Consider the following 26,765-nt stretch of genomic DNA (forward strand, 5'->3'; position numbering starts at 1 on the left):
CCCTCCATCCTTCATTCTGTTTTATAATCACAGCTAAAAGGAGGAATACAACATGAAGTTGTTGAGGCCAAGAGCATAAAAAGATTAAGGTGACTGTACATCTATATGAATATTGAGTGTAGTGAAGGTTGTTATAATTAACCATAATTATTTTGTGAAAGGGATTTTAAATCTCATGCTTAAGGATTCAGAACAATCTCTAACTACTGAAATCAGGATGAATAATACCTGGTAAACAGCTTGTCTCACATCTGCCTAATGCAGGGTTTTTATACTCTTCTCTGCAGTACCTTGTGGTAGCAACTGTCAGAAACAGGATACCAAAGTATGCAAACTTCAGGTCTGATCTAGTATGGCCATTGCTGTGTTTTATGTTTCACGAGAGTCATGTTATGTCCAAGCAAGGGTTAAACTAAAAATCCCCTTAGGGATTTTAAAAAAAGGATAGGAAGAACACAATGGCACCGACAACCTTCCAAATCTGCTTCTAATAGTGAAGGATGCTTACAAGCTATTGCTGAATTGATAATAACTGTTCCATTCACCTATGTATGCTCACTGTGTAACCACCTGCAGAAGGATTTGAACCTGGGACTTCTGGAGCTTAGTGCTGGAGCCTCTACAACTTGAGCTGTAGATCTCACTCATTCTTATTTTTTACTGTAAGTACCACTATATGGGACTGTGAACCACACCCACTAGGCATGTGGGTTACAACTGCATTAGCAGAATGTAAGTCATTAATCTGTACAGCTTTGGAATATGTTGAATATGACAGGGACTTTAACAAAATTCTACTCTGCTCAAAGAGGATGCCCTACAGATCAGAAAATGCCATGCCCCAATAAAGCAGTTACATATATGCAGTATAGCATCATTAGCACTTTAATATATACTCTACTGGCATTTTTCATTTGGAAAAGAGGAACAAACCACAAATTTAAACTCCAAATGAATATTGAAGTATATTAGAGAAAGAGATATTTCCGTTCTTTTATCCCTTTCCTTATATAGATTAATCCCATGAAAAATGTATATGGAAAAATACAGCTATTCTCTCTTCAGGACAGTTTTGTGGGTCAAGTTGTTTTGAAAGTTACAGAAACACTGTGAAAGTCTTCCAAGTAGCTTTTTACCAAAAAAATGTAAACATAAAAGTGATCTAATTGCCCCATGACTTGTCACAATTTGTGTTTGGTTACTGAAAGTTAGAAGGCATACAAGCCTTCAGGAGGACGGGGGACAGAAACTCAGTTGAATAGTTTGTTGGTCATACTGACCTCTGGAAAGAGAATCAGAGATTAGAAAAAAATAAGTATGTATGTATACAGCTCCTTATAAATTACTACAAAGTGGAAAAAAAATAAAATTATATAATTAACATATTAGTTCTAAATGGTATAACTATAACAATTTTCCCTGCTAGTTATTTCTCAAATCACTAAAAAAATACAATACTTAGACTGAAATTATTTAAATGTCAATTTGAAATTACTTCTAACTAGGTCACCTGGATTGCAGTAATAGCCACTCTTCAAATATAAATTTTCGAAGACTTTTCATTGCACGCTAAATGACAAAACTTAACTTCTCTGAGCCACTGTTATACTCCCATAACTACTTAAACTCTAAACTGTTTGGAGCAAGGACTGACTGTTCCTGTATGTTAGAACCAGTGGGTTTTTTTGTGCCAGTACACTCTGGCTACGTCTAGACTGGCATGATTTTCCGCAAATGCTTTTAACGGAAGAGTTTTTCTGTTAAAAGCATTTGCAGAAAAGAGCGTCTAGATTGGCACAGATGCTTTTCCGCAAAAGCACTTTTTGCGGAAAAGCATCTGTGCCAATCTAGACGTGGTTTTGCGCAAGAAAGCCCTGATCGCCATTTTCGCGATCGGGGCTTTTTTGCACAAAACAATACTGCGTTGTCTACACTGGCCCTCTTGCACAAAAGCATTTGCGGAAGAGGGCTTTTGCCCGAAAGGGAGCAGCATAGTATTTCCGCAAGAACACTGACAATCTTACATGAGATCGTCAGTGTTCTTGCGGAAACTCAAGCAGCCAGTGTAGACAGCTGGCAAGTTTTTCCGCAAAAGCAGGAGCTTTTGCGGAAAAACTTGCCAGTCTAGATGCAGCCTCTGGGACAGCATACCGGCACCTATTTTTCCATCATTCTTTAATTGAATGGGATTCCCCACTCGCGTACCAGCACCTATTTTTTGGGATGGCTTGGCTCCTGACAGAAGTCCGCTGTGAGGCTTTTTTTTTTGCTCAACTACTTTGAGCCTGGAGTACTGGCACCTTTTTTCTTACAAAAAAAGCACTTGTCAGAACAATGCCTACCACAATGCGTGGCAGGGTCAATCCCACTTCTAGCACTACGTATGGCAAGTCAGTCCCACTCCTGGGCCCCAGGCACCTGTTCTGCCCACTATCCCACAGTTTGGAGGCTGTGGTACAAATCTCACTTGCCTTATTTTGGCATTTAGCCTTCTGTCCCTTGGCAAAACAACCGAGTGCTGGGGCTGATGCCCTGGGCCAGTCAGGGCTGAGTAAACAGTCCTCCTCTGGCCACTTGGGGGAAAGAAAGCCTCCAAACACTCCCCGTTGGAGCCCCTCACCTCCCCCTGCAGCCTTTAGCAATGCTGGTGTTGTTCTGCTTAGCTCCTCTCAGTCTCCTTATCGGTTGTTCGTTCCTCTCCACCTCCACTCTCCAAACTCCTTCTCCACTCTCCCCTATACTCCCTTCCCATAGAGAATGTTTTTAAAGAGGTCCTGTGGCAGCCTGAATCAGGCTAACCTGGCCCTTAATTGCTTTATAGCAGCCCTTTCACAGCTACCCCTAATTAGCCAGAGCCATTGCTGTTCATTTTCAAGAGCTACCTCTCCCCCCTTCTTTCAAACCCTTTAACCTGCCCTGTCAGAAATGGGAATCCAATCTCCATTTTTGTGTTTCCCAGCTATTGCTTAACTTTTTTTCTCCGCATACAAAGACCGTGTTCCATCTCTCTTCTGTTCAGAATTTCTCCCTACTTCTCATTGCCATACTACCAATGAAGTCCAACTAACTACGTATTGCGTTTGATTCTCCATTAATTTTCAAATTCTGGCTTGCAGGGCATCTTTCTTTGTTAGTTTTTTGGGGGCATTTACATGATGCTATTTGGATTTAGTAATCAAAGGAATATAGCCTTTCCCCCATTATTTTAATGGGAGTAGCAATGAGATTAGGTTAGATAGTTTTGAAGAAAATAAAAACATTAATTTTAAAATAAAGCTATTAGAGCAGACTAGTTAACACTAACAATTGTCCTGTGGCACCCAGGATCTTGAGTTAAAAGATTTTCTAAGGGACATATTGTAAAGGGATATAGACAAGAAACACTGACATTTTCTTTGCATATCTCACAACAAATTTTTGTTCAAGAGGAAAAACAAGCACATTCATCTGAACCAAAGAAAGAGCTATATAGATCTCACAGCAACATTGGGAAGCAATCAGAATTCTATGCCTAATGAAGGAAAGCACATTTGGTGTATCATACATTGGAGACGTTGTTTAAGAACAGCTCAGATTTGTAAACTTATTACCCTCATATTGGTTTTAGGTCACTGCCTGCAAAGCTCATTTTTCATGTGACTGCTTTCTTCATGCTGTACATTTTCAAATATGCTTGAAATTCTGGATTTCTAAGCTGTTCTGTGTGCTTGACTCATTTTTCTTTTCCTTATTCTCTGTTGTCTTTTGAATTTGTGCACCTTCTCCCCCGACATGTATGTTCAATTGTGCCATTGTGCAGCAAGAAAAAACAAGCACATACTTGAGAAATTAGACAAAAGTACTATTGTCGTTCAATAAAAATAATCACAGCCTACTAACAATAATTAAGAAACCTCATACAATTTCTTTGGGAAATGCATGCATGTCATCATCAGGGGAATGTTATAGAGGAGAAACAGGTTTTATATTCTGAGTTTTGGTCATACCATGTTCTTATTCTAGTGAGCTGGATAGGAGCCAATGAGAAAAAAAGGCTCTGACCCTCTCTACCATAGAACTGACTATTTTGTTGATAGTTCTCTTCCTGAAGAGAGCAGCTGACCCTGTATAACATATAAAAATGGAAGCAAATCTCTGAGGTAACCCACACCCCTATTACAACTTTAAAAATGAAATCCCAGACCATCCAGTTGATCAGGTATTGAGTGAGGAGCCAATGTAACTTCCAGAGCACAGGAGGGATGGGTTTGTGCTTATATTGATGAATGGGTAGGATGCTGCATTCTGGACAAAATGAAGACTTTATAAAGCCTTTATGTTCATAATTATTATTAAAATAGTTAAGTCTGGAAGCTACAAATGCATAGACCATTTTGGCATCCATTAGGAGTGGAGAATTCACCTTGTCAACTGTATCTGAAAGAAGGCATTTTAGAGGCTACTGATTATCTGGGTTTCCAGTAGCAATTAGGGATCAGGAGAACCTCAGTTGTCTAGGCGCAGATCAATTTAAGATGCTGGTTAATCTCTTGAATTCCCAACCCCCTCACATTAACTCCATCTTATTTGAGTTCTTGTTAGCTTTTTTCTCTTTATCCAGTCACTTCCTTCAGAGAGCTAATATTTACTCTTGATACAAAAAATATGTATAGCACATATTTTTGCATATTGCTGGCATTTTAGTACAGACTACCTACCTCCCAGTGTTTTACATACATATTAAAGAGGGAAGAAAGAGAACAACTTGCAAGGTTTCTGAAGGTAGAGATGTGTGTGTCTATAACAGTCCTTTAAGGAAGCACTTTTTCTGGGAGGAGAGATTTAAATCACAATAGTGCATTTATTTGCACCCAGGTAGAGTCAGTAGAGTCCAATGACTGACCGTGTCAAAGACTTCTGCAGTAAAAAAGGGAAAACCTCACTGTACCTGGGTGGCAGCATTTACCTGAGCCTATCCTAACCAAAAGCTTCAGAGGGATAGAACCTCAACACTAAAAAAACATGTAGATGGTATCATGAGCTTTTGTGGACAAAACCCACTTCTTCAGATGACTGGAGTATAATAAGTTCTGGATTTGGACTTATTTTACTCTGGTCATCTGAAGAAGTGGGTTTTGCCCATGAAAGCTCATGATACCATCTACATGTTTTGTGAGTCTTAAAGGTGCTACCAGACTACAGGAAGTCCCCGGGTTATGTACAATATAGGGACTATAGGTTTGTTCTTAAGTTGAATTTGTACGTAACTCGGAACTGGCTCCAGATTCATCCGCTGCTGCTGAAACTGACCAGGGCTAACTACAGGAAGCCCGAGGCAGAGTTGCTTTGCCCCCAGCTTCCTGGAATCAGCCACTGATCAGTTTCAACAGCGGCTGAATCTGGAGCCGGGGACAGAAAAGCCGGGGCGCTGCTGGGTAGGTCCCCCCAGGACCAACCCGGCAGCACCCCAGCTGCTCTACTCCAGGCGTCCACAACAAAAGCCTGGTCTGCTGGGGGGGGTGGGACGCACTAGCTGCGCCCCCCTCTCCCCCCAGCAGACCAGGGAGACCCGGAGCAAAGCCTTGGAGGTGGCGGGGTCCCGCGCCTCTGCGGCTTTGCTCCGGGTGTCCCTGGTCTGCTCGGGGTGTCCCTGGTCTGCTGGGAGGGGTCCCCAGCAGACCAGGGACACCCGGAGCAAAGCCGCAGAGGCAGCGGGGTACCGCGCCTCCTAGGCTTTGCTCCAGGTGTCCCTGGTATGCTCGGGGTGTCCCTGATCTGCTGGGAGGGGTCCCTAGCAGATCAGGGACACCCCGAGCAAAGCCGCAGAGGCGGCGGGGTCCCGCGCCTTCAAGGCTTTGCTCTGGGTGTCCCTGGTCTGCTCGGGGTGTCCCCGGTCTGCTGGGGACCGCTCCCAGCAGACCAGGGACACCCCGAGCAGACCAGGGACACCCGGAGCAAAGCCGCAGAGGCGGCGGGGTCCTGCGCCTCTGAGGCTTTGCTCTGGAGCAAAGCCTTGGAGGCGCGGGACTCCGCCGCCTCTGCGGCTTCGCTTGGGGTGTCCCTGGTCTGCTGGGGACCCCTCCCAGCAGACCAGGGACACCCCGAGCAGACCAGGGACACCCGGAGCAAAGCCGCAGAGGTGGCGGGGTCCCGCGCCTCCAAGGCTTTGCTCGGGGTGTCCCTGGTCTGCTGGGGACCTCCGCAGCAGACCAGGGACACCCGGAGCAGCTTTTCTCGCCCCGGAGGATGCGGTGGTGGGACCACTGCGCGTCTGGGTGGTCCCGCCGCCCGCGAGTTCCGGGGCGGGAAAAGCCCCGTTCGTAAGTGCGGATCCGACATAAGTCGGATCCGCGTAACTCGGGGACTAACTGTATTTGTTGTTTTTTTAAGCTTTTCCTATCCTAGCCAGTTAGTAAATGGTGAGCCTTCTAGATAGTGATGTGTATTTTGCTGTCTCATCATTACATTACTCTACCCAGATATAGAGAGTGGCTCTCAGAGAGAGGATAGAAGGTGTGACTCAGCAGTCCACAGGGAGGAATTCTGGGAGCAGACAATCCTGAAGAGAAGGCTTGAATTGGCTTTTGTGTTTCATTTTAAGTTTATTTTGCTTTTGCCCCAGTAACATGAAGTACTTTTGCATTCCAGGATTTTGAAGAGTGGATGAGCACCATGAATACCTAATAAAATAAAAATTGTTCTCACTAATATGGAATGTCAGTAAAAGCCATATGTGCCCTACTGTTTTTCAATCCTACATTAAATATTATCACTGAAGTGAATAATTCACTTGGAGTGAAATTCATTCAACACCATTAACAATAAGAACTGCTGTTTTACATTTAAAATTACATACTCTGCATGCAGCAGTTTGCTCTGTAACAACAATGCCATTTGGATGAGTCAAAGCTGAATCTAGAATAGCACAATCTGTACATGTTCTAAACATATCAATCTCCAGATGGAGTTGTGAACAAAATGCAAACTCTGCTTTAAAATGGGAAGAGTTTTAATAGCTATTCAAATAGAAAAATAATTAGTAACCATATATTTTTAAAGAATGAATGTCCCAAAGCCAGTTGCTTTTAGAGCACCTTGAAGAAAAATTTTTTTTATTAAACTCTTTCACCATAATTGGAAAGAAGATAGAAGAAAGAAAAAAACTAATTTCCTAAAAGAGCTTCCAGAATCCACAAAAGGAGAAGCGATATTCCTTACAGTCTATGATGGGCCTCAGAATGCACATTTAATATGCCTGTTCAGCTCTGGCACAGTGGCACCGCAAAATCTGTAAGATTAATAACCATCCTGAGACATTACTGAGTCCTTACATTGTTTTTGCTACACTTCTCTACATGTATACGTTACAATATTTAAATTTTCATAGAGAATTAATAATTAAATGTGAGAAATGTATAAAAGTTTATAAAGCTATACTTCCACTGTGATATCTATAAGAAATCAACCAACTCACAATGTCTCAGAGGGGTAGCTATGTTAGACTGTAACTAAAAAACAGAAACAAAAAACCAACAATGGTCCTGTAGCACCTTAGAGACTAAACAAAAAATATATAGATAGTATTGTGAGCTTTCGTGTTCACAACCTATTTCTTCAGATGACAAATATGAAGCAAGAGGCACACAGCTTCAAATAAAAAGCAAAAAGGAGGAGAGAGGGGAAGGGAAAATAACTTGTCAGTTCCTGGTTGAATGCATCCTTGCAATAAACTCTGGTGCCAACTCTGTCCATACATCTACATAAGCAACATCATCACAGCACCTAACCATATAAGCAACCACATCAGAAGCTCAGACAACTGCATACAAACATAAGAATGAACATACTGGGTCAGACCAAAGGTCCATCTAGCCCATTATTCTGTCTGCCAACAGCGGCCAATATCAGATGCCCCAGACGGAGGGATCACAACAGGTAATCCTCATGTGATCCCTCCCCTGTCACCCACGTCCAGAGAAAGAGAGACTAGGGATACCAATCTTACCTATCCTGGCTCATAGCCATTGACAGATGTAACCGCCATGAATCTATCTAGCTCTTTTTTAAACCCTGGTAAAGTTCTAGCCTTCACCGCATCCTCTGGCAAGGAGTTCCACAGGTTGACTGTGCGCTGAGTGAAGAAAAACTTCCTTTTGTTTGTTTTAAACCTGCTGCCTATTGCTTTCATTTGGTGACCCCTAGTTCTTAAGTTCTGGGAAGAAGTAAATAATTTTTCCTTATTAATTTTTTCCAGATTAATCATGATTTTATAGACCTCTATCATATCCTCCCTTAGTCACCTCTTTGCTAAGCTGAAAAGTCCCAGTCTTTTTAATTTCTCTTCATATAGGACCTTTTCCAAACTCCTAATCATTTTTGTTGTCCTTTTCTGAACCTTTTCCAGTGCCAATATATCTTTTTTGAGATGAGGCAACCACATCTGTACGCAGTATTCAAGATGTGAGTGTACCATGGTTTTATTTAGAGGCAATAAGATATTTTCTGTCTTATTCTCTATCCCTTTTTTAATGACTCCTAACATTCTGTTTGCTTTTTTGACTGCTGCTGCACACCGAGTGGATGTTTTCAGAGAACTATCCACAATGACTCCAAGATCTTTGTCTTGAGTAGCTGTTGCCAAATTAGTCCTTATTATATTGTATATATAGTTGAGATTCTTTTTTCCAATGTGCATTACTTTACTTTTTTCAATATTAAATTTCATTTGCCATTTTGTTGCCCAATCACTTAGTTTGGTATGATCTTTTTGAAGTTCTTCACAGTCTGCTTTGGTCTTAACTATCTTGAGCAGTTTGGTTTATCATCTGCAAATTTTGCCACCTCACTGTTTATTTACCCCTTTCTATAGATCATTTATAAATAAGTTGAATAGGATGGTTCCCACGACAGACCCTTGGGGGACCCCACTAGTTATCTCTCTCCACTCAGAAAATTTACCATTTAGTTCTACCCTTTGTTTCCTGTCTTTTAACCAGTTATCAATCCACAAAAGGACCTTCCCTCTTATCCCAAAACAACTTACTTTACTTATGAGCCTTTGGTGAGGGACCTTGTCAAAGGCTTTCTGGAAATCTAAGTATACTATATCCATTGGATCCCCGTTGTCCACATGTTTGTTGGCTCCCTCAAAGAATTCTAGCAGATTAGTAAGGCATGATTTCCCTTTACAGAAATCATGTTGACTTCCCCCAACAAATTATATTCATCCATGTGACTGACAATTTTATTCTTCACTATAGTTTCAATTAATTTGCCCAGTACCGAAGTTAGACTTACCGGTCTGTAATTGTCAGGATCATCTCTAGAGCCCTTTTCAAATATTGGCATCACATTAGCTATCTTCCAATCATTAGGTACAGAAGCGGATTTAAAGGATAGATTACAAACCACAGGTAATAGTTCCACAATTTCCCATTTGAGTTCTTTCAGAATGCTTGGGTGAATGCCATCTGGTTTCGGTGACTTGTTACTGTTAAGTTTATCCATTTGTTCCAAAACCTCCTTTAAGGACACATTCACTAATGAGATTAAATTGCATGTCCACTAATGTGATATGTGCCATCAAGTGCCAGCAATGCCCTTCTACCATATATATTGGCCAAACTGGACAGTCTTTATGACAAAGGATTAATGGACACAAATCAGATATTCTAAATGGTAACGCACAGAAACTGTTGGAGAACGCTTTAACTTGCGCGGGAATCAACTGGAGAGAAAATCTGCAGAACTGGCCTTTATATGCAAATCTGATACTATCTCTCATGGCTTGAACAAAGATATGAACTGGATGGGCCATCATATTCAACACCCAAATGACTTCAAAAGCTAAGTATAGGGTACTTACAGCCCACTCTATTAGTCTCATTTAGCACAGAAACTTTAACTGACAGGTGTTTTTCCCCACTCCATTTCCCCTCTTCTGCTTTTTATTTGAAGATCTGTGCATCTTGTTCCATATTCATCATCTGAAGAAGTGGGTTGTGCCCACAAAAGCTCATGATACTATCTATATATTTTTTGGCTTATCTCTAAGGTGCTACAGGACCATTGTTGTCAACTAATAATGGTTGGGGTAGTTGAAGAGAGTTAATATTTATTTTTAAAAAGCTTTCATATTATTTTGCCCATCAAGTTTTTCAACAGCTAGCCCATGGAACCGTGTAATCTAACAACCAATGCTCTCTTATTGTTTGTTTCACTCACTTGTGTCTTGTTTTCAAATTAGTTTGTAACCTCTTTGGGCAGGGACCATGTCTTCTTGTTTTTGTATAGTGCCTAACACAATGGGATCTGATTGACTGGGGATTTTCAGTACAAGCTTAATGATACTAACAACAACTTTATGAGGTCTGAGCAAAGTTTACATAGTAGTTTGCTTACCATACAAAAATGCTCTCTCTCACCTAATTTTTCCTTCTGTAGTTCACAACATCTGCTTTGTAATTCACTCTCTTGTTGGCGTAAAGTCTGAAGCTGATGACTTTTCAGCTCAGATGCACTGGACACTGACTTCAGATGTTTTACCTCCTCCTGGAGGGACACTTTATCCCTCTGGAATTCTGCCAACTTTTGAGTCAGTCTAGATATTTCTGAAGAAAAAATATATAAAATATAAAATTTATATTCTAAGATCACAAAGGCATTGCCATAAATTTAATGTCTTTCTTTTGTTAAAAGAATATTCCTCAATATTTGCTGGAATCTGTAATTTTATTTAAGTTTTTTTTAATTAATGCATATTAGCCATTCTAAAACTTTTATATCAGCACTGCATTTTTTTGCCAAAAACACAAAAGGATGAAAATGGTGGTTTTTCCAATGATTCTCCTCTTAGGCAATTTGCAGTACGCCGTTGAAATATCAAGCATGAAATGCAATGTGAGCAAATGATCCTTTTTTTGAAATGAATAAGCAGAGGGATTTATGCATACAAGTTCCATTAATACTAACCTTTTATCTGTAATAGCACTGAGCAGTGAGATGAAAATAAAGTCCCTAAAGCTCACTGAAAAGTTTGTTGGCGGGGGTTTTTCAGGGGGGACAGGAGATTTTTTTAGTTAAATATTAATGGAATTGATGAAGGATTTAGACCAAAAAACCCAGATTTTTACGGATGTGTATACATATGAATATCCTAAAAGCTGAATTTTCAGGGATGCGTATACACTTGAATAGTATTTCACTACTTTGAAAGGGATATATGGTATGTAGTGCAGGACACATAACACCTATAGAGGGAACCTGCAATCTTAAAAATAAACCATTCCAGATACTATTTTCTTGGAATTTAATTGGGTCTGGGAATGAAAATTACTAACAAGCAAACAAGTAGGATACTTCTGTAAATGTGTGTCTTCTAGGTTACTTCTACTGGAATAATACTCTCATTCCACTCAAGTATCTCATGCGCAATTCTTACATCATGCTACAGGATAATAAAACTAAGCTGAACTGTTGTAGCTGGGCAATTGAAACATTACTGAGGCATCCTCTTGTTTCAATAGATGAGACATACATATTTAAGAATATTAAAAATTAACAAACAGTATGTCAGAAAAGAACAGTTGGCATATTGTGGATATTTTTAAAAGCCATAAATAATGCAGAAATATGACTACATATGCTCTTAATTTTCATAGAAATAAAAAAGGAGAAAAAATACAGAGCCTTTTTCTAGAGTTCTTCATTTCTTTGGTTTGTGACATCATAATAATTTCAACAGCAATCAATCAACTGTAATTTAACAAGCAACTTAAAGTGAAATAAGGCAGGAAATCTGCAGAAAGAGTGGAACCCTTAATGCCACGCATTATACTCCGTCTTCAGTATTGTTGGCTCCTGGTTCAAAAAGCAATACATAAACTTTTAAATCTGTTATTCTAACAAAAGTTAATAGTAAAGAAAGCAACTTGCTTTTAATACTTGTCTTCAGATGGTTACAATACTCACGCCTGCTTCCTGCATGTAACTGGGGTCAGAACATTCTGAGCTCAGTGTTCTGAGTTAATATACACCTCAGTGGGTGATGCATGCCTACGCTCACTTCTGAGGAATAACAGCACCAACTGCCTCAACTTCTAGTTCCTATTATAGTTCAAAACATTAAAACTATCATAATTCAGGAGAGAAAGGGGGTGAGTGGGGATCTATTATAATAATTATTACCTTCTGAGAACAAGAATTACGGGTAGGTAATTTCCTTTTCTCCAAAGTTAAACAGTCTAACAAAGCCACATGTGTGTTTTAAAGTGACTAACAAGCCACTGGAATACCTTTGAAAACCAATTAATTAACCCAATTAGCTTATAGTTTCATTTCTTTGATTGTTCAGGTTACACCTCTAAGTATATTTCAAAGGTAGTTCAAATTTATTTGGTGGCACCCCTTCCACTATAAGAATACTTCCACAGCTTATTGAAAGTTATATTTATATTAATGAAAAATACATAAAGTAACCACTTATTTAACTTCTAGTAACTATTTACTAATCTCTAAGGATATGTCTACACTATAGAGAACCTTACCTCTAGTTAAGACTGCTAATTTGAAGTGAGAGAGGCACTCCGGTCAATGTTGGTAAACCTTGCTTTCACGAGGAATAAAGGAAGTTGAAGGAAGAGTGTTCTTCCTTTGACTTCCTGCAGCATAAACAGCGCCAAAAGTCAAGTTAAATTACTTCAACTTCAGTTATACAATTAACGTAGCTGAAGTTGCAAAGCTTAATAGCTTTGTCCTGTGTAGACATACCCTAACAGTGATTATATTAGAAATCCCCAGAGAACTCCAGGTGGCATGGACTGAGGAAGAACTCAGTCCCAGAAATGTGATGTTAAAGAGACCAATTTTCATTCCACATACAGACCTTGCCCACTCAGAGCTCGTTAAGAACATAGAGAGCAATAAGGATCATTAGGACAGGTAATAAGAAAAAGGATAAAATTTCTTCTTCAACAAACTGGAGCATATCCTTTTTCCAAAGGATGGATCTGTGGAAAATAGTAGGTTGGGCCTATAGTGCTGAAGGATGACCCAGTGCTCACACTAAAGATTCTCTCAGTGCAGGTCACCATTCTGATTCAGGAAAGTGACCCTGAACAGGATGAGCAGGTTTTGATCTTTTGGGGGATGTGTTCACCTGCAGCTGAATATGCATCAGTGAAGCAGTGGTTGATGTGGCTCGGTAAAAGGTATCTTGGACGAAAGGGAACTAACCAGGATAATGTTTTCCTCAGCAGGTCAATCACGCTGAGTTTCCTTTAATGTTTTTCTCACATCCAACATGTGCCAATTTTTTTTCTTTTGGATGTCAGGCTTTGGACACAATGATGGAAAAATTATTTCCTATGAGGTTAGAAAGGTAGGAAGGGATAGCTCAGTGGTTTGAGCATTGGCCTGCTAAACCTGGGGTTACGAGTTCAATCGTTGCAGAGGCCATTTAGGGATTTGGGGCAAAAATTTGTCAGGGATGGTACTTGGTCCTGCTGTGAAGTCAGGGGACTGGACTTGATGACCTTTCAAGGTCCCTTCCAGCTCTAGGAGATAGGCAATCTCCAAAAGGTGAATTATGTGGTATGTGTGCTAACCTGGGTCTTTAGAGACCTGGGTTCAATTCCATGCTCTGCTGCAGAATTCCTGTGAATCCTTGAGCAAGTCACTTAGGGCCAGATTTTTATAGAGATGTAGGCATCTAAAGATCCAGAGAGGGATCTAGAGGCATTTTCAAAAGTACCTAGATACCTAACTACCATTGAAATCAATGCACAGTAGGTGCTGAAACACTTTTGAAAATTCTACTAGAAGCCTACCTCTATCTTCATGAACATACGTACCTTTAAAATATGGCTCATACTATCTTTGTGCCTCCGTTACCCATTTTTTAAATAGGTTTAAGTGAACTTCCCTACTACACAGGGAAGCTGCGAGAATCATAGAACCATAGAATACTAGAATTGGAAGGGACCTCGAGAGGTCGTCGAGTCCAGTCCCCTGTCCTGATGGCAGGACCAAGCACTGTCTTAGACCATCCTTGATAGATGTCTATCTAATCTGCTCTTAAATATCTGTAGAAATGAAGATTCCACAACCTCCCTAGGCAATTTATTCCAGTGTTTAGCCACCCTGATAGTTCGGAAGTTTTTTCTAATATCCAGCCTAAATTTCTCTTGCTGCAGTTTAAGCCCATTACTTCTTGTCCTATCATCAAAGGCCAAGGAGAACAATTTTTCTCCCTCCTCCTTGTGACACCATTTTAGATACTTGAAAACAACTATCATGCTCCCTTGCCGTCTCCTCCTTTCTAAACTAAACAAGCCCAGTTCTTTCAGTCTTCCCTCATAGCTCATGTTGTCTAGACTTTTAATCATTCTTGTTGCTCTTCTGTGGACCCTCTCCAATTTCTCCACATCTTTCTTGAAATGTGGTATCCAGAACTGGACACAATACTCCCAGTATTGTGAATGCATGCATTAAAGATAATAAGGTGCAGAATGAATGTATTAAAGATAACAAGGTGCTCAGATACTATAATAATGGGAGTTGCATAAATAGATTAGATAAATAGGATCAGCTCTGGTAACAAATGACTCCAAAGTCATGACCTTTTCTTCATGTAAGATGCAGTGAGGATCACGATCTTTTTAGAGCAGAGATATCAGCAACCTCTTTGCCATATAATTGTACATGTGATAATAGAAAAAAAAATACAGGGGCGTAGATGTCATTGTTTCAAACAAAAGGACCATGAGAGCTACTAGATTGTGGTTAGGCCCCAGTTAGAAAAGGCAGCTCTAACTTGGTTTGGCTAGGCATACCACACTAAAAAAACATAGGTATATTCAGGTAATCTATAAGTGGTATTATATAATGGCTTTATAATTTTTTATGATTAGATACATTATGAGAAGAAAGTACAATATCCCACTTTTTCACTTTAATCAATCTATCTTCTATGTGGTTGAATGAAGAGCAAGGAAGATGTCTATAGGTACTGAAATCTGTAGAATTCTGCAGTATATTATCATACAAGGGGTATCTTGCCTTATTAGTACATATGTTTTCTCTAGCATGATTCTTACTGTGACAACTAAAGTGCTACAACTCAACGAAATAAGAATGCTATCCTTTACATATATCGGGTTTAGAATACTTTGATGCCAATATTACTACTCTATCTTAATTGTTAATTTGTATTTTAATTTTGCATCAGAAGCAAGAAATCTGCTAAACAACCAGTGGGGCCACTGGATGATCGAGATACTAAAGGAATATGCAAAGATGATAAGGTCGTTGTGGAAACACTAAATGAATTCTTTGCTTCAGTCTTCACAGCTGAGGATGTTAGTGAGATTTCTATATCTGAGTCATACTTTTTAGGTGACAAATCTGAGGAATTGTACTAGATTGAGCTGTCATTGGAGGAAGTTTTGGAATAAAGTGATAAACTTAACAGTAACAAGTCACTGTGACCAGATGGCATTCACCCAAGAGTTCGGAAAGAACTCAAATGTGAAATTGCAGAACTATTAACTGTGGTTTGTAATCTATCCTTTAAATCAGCTTCTGTAGCTAATGACTGAAAGATAGCTAAGGTATGCCAATATTTAAAAAGGACTCTAGAAGTGATCCTTGCAATTACAGACTAAACTGCTCAAGATAGTTCAGACCAAAGCAGACTGTGAAGAGCTTAAAAAAGATTTCACAAAACTAAGTGATTGGGCAACAAAATAGCAAATGAATTTGAATGCAAAGTAATGCATATTGGAAAAAAATAGTCCCAACTATACATACAATTTAGCTAAAACTACTCAAGAGAGAGATGTTGGAATCATTGTGGATAGTTCTCTGAAAAAATCCACTCAATATGCAGCAGCACTCAAAAAAGTAAAAAGAATGTTAGGAATAATTTTAAAAGGGATAGAGAATAAGACAGAGAATATCTTATTGCCTCTATATAAATCTATGGTATGCCCACATCTTGAATACTGTATACAGATGCAGTTGCCTCATCTCAAAAATGATATATTGGCATTGGAAAAGGTTCAGAAAAGGACAACTAAAATGATTAGGAGTTTTTGGAACAGGTCCCATATGAAGAGAGATTAAAAAGACTGGGACTTTTCAGCTTAGCAAAGAAGCGACTAAGGGAGGATATGATAGAAGTCTATAAAATCATGACTGGTCTGGAAAAAAATTAATAAGGAAAAGTTATTTACTTCTTCCCAGAACTTAAAAACTAGGGGTCACCAAATTAAATTAATAGGTAGCAGGTTTAAAACAAACAAAAGGAAGATTTTCTTTACACAGCGCAGTCAACCTGTGGAACTCCTTGCCAGAGGATGTTGTGAAGACCAGGACTTTAACAGGGCTAAAAAAATAACTAGATAAATTCATACAGGTTATGTCATCAATTGCTATTAGCCAGGATGGGTAGGAATCGTGTCCTTAGCCTCTGTTCTCAAAGGATGGAAAGGGATGACAGAAGAGGGATCACTTGAGGGTTATCTGTTCTGTTCACTCCCTCTGGAGCATCTGGCATTGGCCACTGATGGAAGACAGGATACTGGGTTAGATGGATCTTTGGTCTGGCCCAGTATGGCCAATCTTATGTACACATAATTTCCTTTAACATATTTGACATTTTCAAGATTTACCACCAAATAAGGGGAAGTTACTCACCTTGTGTAGTAACGATGGTTCTTCGAGATGTGCCCCGTGGGTGCTCCACTCTAGGTGTCAGGTCCGTCCCGGCGCCACTGATCGGAAGATTTCAGAGCCATACCGGGCCGGGCCGCGCATGCTCTCTGCGTTGCTGGTCGTTCGCGCCCTTTCCAACGATCGCGGCTCGGCCCCCCCGCCAGTTCCTCTCACCGCTCGGTCTCTAGAAGATAAAGACAGAAAACAACCCGGAGCGGGGAGGAGGGCGGGACGTGGAGCACCCACGGGGCACATCTCGAAGAACCATCGTTACTACACAAGGTGAGTAACTTCCCCTTCTTCTTCGAGTGGCCCCGTGGGTGCTCCACTCTAGGTGACTATAAAGCAGTAGTCGGAACTAAGAGCGCTCCGGGATCTACTGTTGAAAGGACAGCGGAAGCTACTGAATGGTCCGCCCCCCATTTCTGAACTATAGCATAATGCCTCATAAATGTCGAGCTGGAAGCCCAAGTGGCTGCCCTGCAGATATCGGCTAAAGGAACTCCTCTGGCAAAGGCTGTAGATGTCGCCACTGCTCTAGTCGAGTGTGCTCGCGGCTGCGAAGACAAGGGTTTGTCCCGAATGGAGTGGCATGTGGTAATGCACAGGGTGATAAGCTTGGCAATGCGCTGAGTGGAAAGTGCAGTACCCTTAGATCGGTTCGCTGTCGATATTAGAAGTCTATCTGTTCGTCTCCACTGACGGGTTCTGTCTATGTAAAATGAAAGAGCCCGCCTAACGTCCAGTGTATGGAGCAGGGCTTCCCTCGTTGAGGAGTGTGGCTTAGGGTAAAAGGAAGGAAGGACGATCGGTTCATTGATATGAAATGATGAAGCTACTTTGGGTATGAACGCTGGGTGTAAACGTAACGTTACCAAGTCCTTCGAGAAAGAAGTAAAGGGAGGGTTTGCCATTATCGCCCCTAACTCACTAACTCTACGAGCTGAAGTCATAGCGAGCAAGAAGACGGTCTTCATGGTTAGCATCTGTAAAGATACCGATGCCAGAGGCTCGAATGGGGGATACATAATTGTATCGAGTACCAGGTCGAGGTTCCACGACGGAGGAGGCGGCCTTCGAGGTGAGCTCATATTGGCTAGACCTTTTAGAAATCGTTTCAACATCGGGTGAGAGAACACCGAATAACCCTGTATCGGGTGATGGAAGGCACTGATGGCTGCTAGGTGAACTCTGAGGGATGCCAGAGAGAGCTTAGCATTTCGGAGATGAAGGATGTACTCGAGGATGTGTTGTGGAGGAGCAGTCAATGGTTGAACGTTATTCTGGAGACACCAGAGAGAGTACCTGGCAAAATGGCGTAGATAAGTATTTCGCGTAGATGTCCTCCTGCTATGTATCAATATGGACCTGACCTGGCTTGAACAGAGGTTTTCATCTAGCGTAAGCCAGTTAGGAGCCACGCTGTCAAGTGCAATGTTTCTAGTTTGGGGTGAAGAAGAGCCCCCCGATCTTGAGAGAGGAGGTCTCGATACAAGGGCAGAGGCCATGGCTGTCGAAGTGACATCCTGTGTAGGAATGGGTACCATGCCTGCCTCGGCCAAGCTGGTGCTATTAAAATTACTGTCGCCCGCTCCGTCCTGATTTTCTCTATTACTCTGGGAATGAGGACTGTTGGTGGAAAAGCGTACAGTAGCGACTTTTTCCAATTGGTCAGGAGCGCATCGCCGAGGGATCCTTTGCCGATCCCCGCCCTGGAGCAGAAGAGGCGGCACTTTTTGTTGACAGACGTCGCAAAAAGGTCTACCAGGGGTGTTCCCCATCTGCAGAAGATTCCCTGGAGTACGTCCAGCCTCAGCTCCCACTCGTGGTCCGTGGGAAAGCATCTGCTGAGGGAATCGGCAATGACATTGGCTATGCCAGGTAAGTATGATGCTGTTATGCTTATGTTGTTCTGTATGCACCAGTTCCAATATCGTACCGCTTCTGCGCATAGGGAACGTGATCTTGCCCCTCCCTGCCTGTTTATATAGTACATCGCCGCTACGTTGTCTGTCAACACCCTGACTGTTTTGCCTCTCAGACTGGGGAGGAAGTGTCTGCATGCCAAAAAGATCGCCCTCAACTCTAGCTGGTTGATATGAAGACGCCTCTCGGTGTGAGACCATTGCCCCTGGATGCGCTCCCCGTTCATGTGAGCACCCAATCCGATGAGTGAAGCGTCTGATGTTAATTGAACCGATGGCTGAGGTTGGTGAAACGGTACTCCCGTGAGGATGTTTAATGGGCTCGTCCACCATCGGAGGGACCTGTGTACGTGGGATGGAGGAGTAACCAACTTGCGTATGTCGTGTCTCATGGGGACATACACCGTTGACAGCCAGTGCTGTAAGTTCCTTAAATGGAGACGTGCATGCGGGACTACAAAGGTGGCCGCCGCCATGTGGCCGAGCAATCGCAGGCAAGTATGTGCTGAGATTGTTGTGGTTTTTTGGAGAAGATTGACCAGGTCTTTTATTGCCTGGAATCTGTCCGTGGGCAGGTATGCTCTCGCCGTGCAGGAGTCGAGAACTGCTCCTATGAACTTTATGTTTTGTGTTGGAATTAGCGTGGACTTTTGTTCGTTTATTATCAACCCGAGTGAGTTGAAAGTCTCTATGACTTTTGAAAGCATTCGAGTTGTCTCTTGTGCCGTCCTTCCCTTTATGAGACAGTCGTCCAGGTAAGGGAATATGATGACTCCGAGACGACGAAGATGGGCGGCGACAACGGCAAGCGTCTTTGAAAAGACTCTTGGAGCTGAAGCCAGCCCGAACGGGAGGACACAGTATTGAAAGTGCTCGTTGTTTATAACAAATCGCAGGAAACGTCTGTGCGCCGGGTGTATGGCCACATGAAAGTAGGCGTCTTGGAGGTCGAGGGCTACGAACCAGTCGTCGGTGTCTAGAGAAGGGATTATTGTAGTCAGAGTCACCATCTTGAACCGCTGCTTTCGCAGATAACGGTTTAACTCCCGTAGATCGAGTATGGGTCTCCAACCCCCTGTTTTCTTTTGAGTCAGGAAGTACCTTGAATAAAATCCTTTTCCCCTGAATTGGTCTGGGACCCTTTCTATTGCTCCGATTTCCAACAGGCGATAGGCCTCCTGTTTTAGGAGGGCCTCGTGAGAAGGGTCCCTGAAAAGGGACGGGGTGGGAGGGGTAGGAGGAGGGAGGGATGTAAATGGGATGGTGAGTCCGAATTTTATCACTTCCAACACCCATCTGTCCGATGATATGGCCACCCACTGATGGTAGTAGGGTCGCAACCGATGTTTGAAAATGGGAGTGGTGTCTCTGACTGTTACCGGAACGACCGGCGTGCCCTTGACCTGAAAGTCAAACTTGCTGCTTGGGTGCTCCTGCGTTATTCACCCTGGGTGGCTGAGGGCGTCTGCGCTGTGTCCTTTGCTTGGACCGGTTCTGATCGTATGGACGGTTTTGTTGTCTGCGGAACTGGTAATCGTAACGTCTTTGGAATGGGAAATAGCGTTTACGACGGAAAAGTGGAACATACATCCCGAGGGTACGTAAGGTAGCCCGGGAATCTTTACCCGTGTGGAGCACCTCGTCCGTCTTCTCCGCAAACAGCTTGATTCTGTCGAACGGAAGATCCTCGACCTTAGATTGTAATTCTTTCGGTACGGCAGCGGTCGCAAGCCATGAAGCTCTTCTCATGGAAACTGCTGTTGCGATTGATCGAGCCGCTGTGTCCGCCACATCCATGGCAATTTGCAAGCCTGCTCTGGCACATGCATAGCCCTCCTGCAGTATAGCTCGGAGAAGTACTTTGTCCGTTTCGGAAATTCTCTGAGCAATTTCCGATAATTTTGCAATGTTGTCAAAACTATGATTGGAGAGCAACGCTGAGTAATTTGCAATCCGGAGGAGAAGAGTTGAAGAGGAGTACACTTTCCTGCCGAATATGTCCAATCTCTTTGCGTCCTTGTCTGCTGCCGAGTTTCTTACTTGCGGGTTCTTAGCTCTTTGAAGAGCTGCATCCACAACCAACGAGTTTGGCTGAGGGTGAGTGAAAAGGAACTCAGCACCCTTCGAAGATATGAAGTATCTCTTTTCTGCTCGCTTGCAGGATGGAGTAGTGGAAGCCGGCGTCTTCCAAATTTCTGTGGCTGGTTCCAGGATCGCCTCGTCCAGCGGTAAAGCCACCTTAGATTGCTGTCTAGGGTGCAGATTCTTCAGTAACTTATATTGCTTCACGTTCACGTCCGCTAACTGAACCTCCTGTGATTGTGCTACCCTTTTGAAGAGATCCTGAAATTCTCTGGTGTCATCTGGTGGTGAGGAGTCCATAGCAAAAACCGCGTCATCGGGGAAAGAAGATTGAGCATCCTGCGATGAAGCTTGTGGAGGCCAGTCATCTGTGTCCGATATCTGGCCCTCTTCAGGCTCCGACAGGACCGAAATTGAGGTGGCACTAGGAGGTGGTCTGGGTGACTGCGAGCGTCGATGCTCAGAGGCCGGTTGTGAATGGCGTCTGTAAGATGACTGACGGCAACAACACGAACAAGAGTGGGACGGTGATCTGTCCTGCCTCCCCGTGTAATAACCCCTGTGGTAACGATAAACAGAATCAGGGGATGGTCTCCTGGATGCATATCTGCTACCATGTCTAGTATGGTGAGACCTTGGAGGAGAGTAACTCGGAGAACGAGATGTGTTTCTGTAATAATGGGAAGATCTTCGTTGCGGGGAACGTGAGGACCTATATCTTGGGTAGTAAGGTTCTCTCCCCGATCCCGAATACTGAGGTGGGGAAGGGTATGTTGAAGGCACAGGAGAGGGAGACAATGAATGATCCCTAGGGATCGACTTCCCAGATGCCCTTGCATGGGCTGATGAATGCCCTTTAGTGCTTGCAGAGTGTCGTGCTGTGCTGCGATAAACCTCCTTAACAGATGGGGAGCCTGACTCATGAGAGGAGGGAGAGGCTGTTTGCAGTCTAGCTGATTGCGAGGACTTTCTCGGTGCCGATGCAGATGACTCCTGCGGCACCGGGTGTGTTGCGGGACCGCTGACAGTTTCCGGTGCCGGCTGCCTTGACGGAACCGGGTCCTCGGTCTGCGGTGCCGGGCTCTCCCGGTGCCGTCTGTCTGGTGCCGAAGGAGCGCGGTCTCGCGGAACGGTAAGCGGCACCGCTTCGGTGACCGCTTGGGCAGCCGACTCCGTTGCTGACCCCTGCATGTCCCGCCGTTCCGGGGACAATGATTTATCCGGCGGCGCTGTTAGCCGAGGCCGCTTACTCCCCGAAGGGGTCGAATCCCGCTCGTGCTCCCGATGGAGAGGGGAGACTGGCGGTGGGGCAGACGCAGTGCGATGCTTGCCCTGTTTCGCAGATCGCGGCTGAGAAATTGACTTAGCCGCGGAGCGGCTGTTGTCCGATCCCCGGTCTCCCTGATTCACCGGAGGGAGAGGGACCGCTGGCAGGGATCGGGCAGGGGAGGCTTTTTTCTTTTTTGCTCCGGCTGCTGCAGGAGATAATGCCCTTCTTTTTGGGGTTTGTGAGGACTCCTGCTGCAGAGGGTTTGATGGCTGAAGAGCCTTGTCGCAGAGCAGAAGTTTGAGGCGGAGATCTCTGTCTCTTCTTGCCCTCGGAGTCAATTTAGAGCAGTGGGCACACTTGCTTGGGCTATGAGACTCCCCCAAGCAACGAAAACAGAGACTATGCCCATCAGAAGCAGGCATTGCCTCCTTACATTGTCCGCACCGCTTAAAGCCGGGTGATCCGGACATGGCGGTGAAACTGACCAGGAAAAAAACGCTTCAGCGCGCAACTGACTAACTATGTTCTGTTTCCTTTTTAACTAACTAAACAAAGACTAATAACTAACTAACTACAGTAAAGGTCAAACTATTTACAGACTAGTGGGTTTATTTATTTATTTATTTATTTTAAGGAGAACAAGGCAAGCGACCGCAGAGAGATCGCCTTTTCCGTCAGCAACCGAGGACGGTTGAGAGGAACTGGCGGGGGGGCCGAGCCGCGATCGTTGGAAAGGGCGCGAACGACCAGCAACGCAGAGAGCATGCGCGGCCCGGCCCGGTATGGCTCTGAAATCTTCCGATCAGTGGCGCCGGGACGGACCCGACACCTAGAGTGGAGCACCCACGGGGCCACTCGAAGAAGAATTATACTTATTATTATCAGACTTACTATGCTATTTAAGTACATTATAGTCATATATCAGTTTTTGAGTTCTATAATTCTATTTTTCAGGATATGCACACACTTCAGTTTCCATTAAATCCTGGCCTAACAAAATTATGGACTAGAGTGCCAGCTACAACAGTTGGGAGTATAGCAATGGTTGTGATGCAGATATCTGTCCCATTAGTAACTGGACTTAGTTCAATTCATTTCACATAGGTTACAAAAAGCCATCATGTATTTTAGCCACTTCTGTCTTGAGACACATTAAGATCCACAACAGAAAGTCTATCACATCACCTATCCCATGAGCCATCCTAGTTTCCGATCTTCTATTATTTTAATTTACAGTTTTATAATCACAAAAGTTATAATATCCTACCACATAAGTAGCATACAGATCAATGGTACTCATTACAATGTATTCTCTGACAGGTTAACACACACTATTTAGGGTTAATATCCTGCCCTCAATTTCCATTTTTGGTCATGTACTTGTTTTGTAAACATATTTTTGGATGGGAAATGTTGTGTGCTTGTGTTTTTATATTTTTGGCTTGGTTTTGAAAGAGAACTTAAAGAAAGGGAGTTTTTAAAAAATAGAGATTGGTTAGTCTTAGTAAGGAGAAGCATTTTTAAAGGTTGCTTATTAAAGAAAAGAAAGATTTTGGTTGGGTGTATTATGGAGAGAGTTTTTTAAAAGTATGAAAGATTGTAAAAAGGTTATTAAAGAATACAAAGAGGAGGAAAATAAGCACAGGGCAAAGAAGAAAGGAATTTAGAAGAAAAATAAAAAAATATATAACAAGAAGAGAATCTGTGTCACTGAACACATGTAGAACAAAACATCCTGCCCCAAGACCTTCCATTAATGAAATGATAGCTGTTCTGGGAGGTGAGCCATTGGAGGAAAATATGCCGGACTAACCAGAAGCTGTTCTACAGCTACATCATAGAATGCATTCTTTTGAATCAATCTTATCATACTAAGATTTTAAAATAAAGGACCTACCACTTCCTTTCAAAAATGGGTTTCTGTAGTTTATTTGAAAAACTCTAGCCTATGAGTATTTGATCGTGTGTATAAAAACTGTATTTTTGCAAGACGTGATTTTACAATTTTTTGCATGCTATTGTTTTTCTCTTTTATAACCAGCGATGACTCCACAAAGTCATCCTGGTTCTTCAGTGCAATTTCAGGCAGAAACACATGGCTCAGCATCAGAGCTGTCTCTTTAGCAAATAAGTATAAACGGGTTCTCTCTTCTGGACATGATCAGGGTACACAAAAAAATTTGGGCATCTTGTAAAAGAACATGTTCATAGTATCTAGGTTCCCAATTTTAAAACCACAGCTCATAAAAAGAAGAAGTTACTCACCTTCATGCAGTAATGACTGTTCTTCAAGATGAGTCCCTGTGGGTGCTCCACTTGGTGCGGGCTCGTCCCAGTGCTGCAGATCAGAGACTTACATAGTTGTGTTCCTGCCAGACTGCATATGGGCCTTTGATCTGTTGCGCACGGTCCAGCCCCCGCTCTGTTCCTCCAGCCACCCGAATTTCTGAAACAATAAAAAGTCAAGTCTGTAGCAGGGAGGAGGGCGGATCGTGGAGCATCCACAGGGACACATCTCGAAGAACAATAGTTACTGTACGAAGGTGAGTAACTCCTTCTTCTTCTTCGAGTGGACCCTGCGGGTGCTCCACTCATGGTGACTTTGGAGAAGTACCCAAGCGAGAAACATGGTTCAGAATTACGGTTTGTTAACAGGAGGGAGCACTGCCATTGCCACCAATGAGTCTGAAGCCCAATGATGCAGAATTGTATAATGTCTCCTGAAAGTTTTATTGGAAGACCATGTTGCTGCTCAGCAAATGTCCCGAAACAGTACACCTCTTAAAAAAGCTGTAGACGTGGCCACTGCTCTCGTGGAGTGGGCTTTAGGTTGGGCTAAGAGTGGTTTATTACATATAGAATAGCACGTAGTAATACATGTCACTATTAAATTTGCAATGCGTTGGGATGAGAGTGGTTGACCCTTGGAACGGGCCACCAGTGAAACAATGAGACAGTCGTTCTATGGAAATCCCACGTTCTGTCCATATAAAAAGCTAGTGCATTGCGCACATCCAGGGTATGTAGAGTTGCCTCATGTGATGAAGTATGTGGTTTGGGGCAGAAACAGGGAAGCACAATGGGTTCATTGATTTGAAAGTCTGAGCACATTTTAGGAAGGAATGCTAGGTGAGACCTTAACGTGACTGAATCTTTTGTAAATTTGGTATAAGGCAGTGATGACATGAGGGCTGCGAGCTCGTTCACTCTACGTGCTGAAGTCAAAGCTAGTAAAAAGAGAGATTTAATTGTAAGCACGTAGCCAGCGGTTCGAATGGAGGATGCATCAACATCTCTAGCACCAGATCAAGATTCCAGGAAGGTGGTGGAGGCCTTTGTGGTGGATTAAGATTTGTAAGGCCCTTCAGGAACTGTTTTGTTGTGGGGTATGAAAACACGGAAACCCTGTCTATCATGTGATGAAAGGCAGTAATCACTGCCAAGTGTACTTGTAAGGATGCTACAGATAGACCCCCTTGTTGCAAGTGTAGTATATATTCGAGTATTTTATGCAACGGTGAACAATGTGGATCGATATCATTTCTGACACACCAGGCCTCAAACCTAGCCCATTTCGCAGAGTACGTGGCCCGTGTAGAGCTCTTCCTGGTAGATTAGTACATGCTTGACTGGGTCAGAGTAGAGGTTCTCAAATGTCGTGAACCACTTAGCATCCAAGCCATCAAATGTAGGATTTCGGGTCTCGGGTGCCACAGGGAGCCATTCCGTTGAGTTAGCAGGTTTGGGGAAATGGGAAGATGGTATGGGGTCTTGATTGACAGCTGATGAAGTATCAAATACCATGGTTGGCGAGCCCACGCTGGAACTATGAGGATCATGAGAGCTGCAACCATAGTGATTTTCTCTATAAACTTGGGTACAAGGTCCACTGGCGGGAAGGCATAAAGTAGAGATGTTCCCCAAGAAAGGAGAAAGGCATCTCCCAAGGAACAACGACCTATTCCTGCCCTGGAACAATATTTCGGACATTTTGCATTGTTTGTGTTGCAAACAGGTCTATTGATGGAAAGCCCTAACGCTGAATGACCCGGTATAGAATGTCGATTCAGATCTCCCATTTGTAATCGTGGGAAAACTGCCTGATTAGTGAATCTGCAATTATGTTGTTTACTCCAGGTAAGTATAACACTATGAGGAACCTCTTGTTGCAGATACACCAATTCCGTAAGCGAATTGCTTCCATGCAAAGAGATCGAGAACGGGCCCCGCCTTGTCTGATGATGTAATACATGGTTGCAACATTGTCTGTGAGCACTCTTGTTGTTGTGCCTCTTATGTGCAATCTGAAATGCTTGCACACTCGAAATACCGCCCATAGTTCAAGTATATTGATGTGCAGCAACATTTCTGCTTTGGACCACTTGCCTTGAACTGTTAGGTTGTCCATGTGGGCACCACATCCCATAAGGGAGGCGTCAGTGATTATTTGTTTTGACGGATGGGGACGATGAAAGGGGACACCCCGCAAAAGATTTTCTGGTTTGGTCCACCAGTTCAGGGACACCTTGTCGTGTGGTGGCAGTGTTACCAACTTGTGGACACTGTGCTTCGCTGGAATGTATACTGAAGCTAGCCAGTGCTGGAGACATCTAAAAATGTAAGCTTGTGTGCAGAACGAGAGTGGCAGCTGCCAAGTGGCCCATCAACTGTAAACAGGTGGGTACTGGCATCATTGAAGGGTGTGTGACGGTGTCTGTTAGGTTTTGGATTGACTGGAAGCATTCTGCAGGTAAGTATGCGTGAGCTGCCTTTGCATCTAGTTGAACTCCTATAAA

General features: G+C 43.0%; 1 protein-coding gene across 8 annotated transcripts in view; it reads right to left on the reverse strand.

Moving 5' to 3' along the window:
* The window catches only part of LEKR1 (leucine, glutamate and lysine rich 1), a 159,988-nt gene that overhangs the window by 72,745 nt on the left and 60,478 nt on the right, over positions 1-26,765 (reverse strand). For all 8 annotated transcript variants that reach the window (XM_075937767.2, XM_006123470.5, XM_025184862.3 and 5 more), the window contains one exon: positions 10,404-10,589. In XM_075937767.2, coding sequence (XP_075793882.2) covers positions 10,404-10,589 — 186 coding nt within the window. The remainder of the gene's footprint in view (positions 1-10,403; positions 10,590-26,765) is intronic.

Source organism: Pelodiscus sinensis, chromosome 10 (assembly GCF_052426305.1).
Source record: "Pelodiscus sinensis isolate ZL-2025 chromosome 10, ASM5242630v1, whole genome shotgun sequence".
Taxonomy (NCBI): Eukaryota; Metazoa; Chordata; order Testudines; family Trionychidae; genus Pelodiscus; species Pelodiscus sinensis.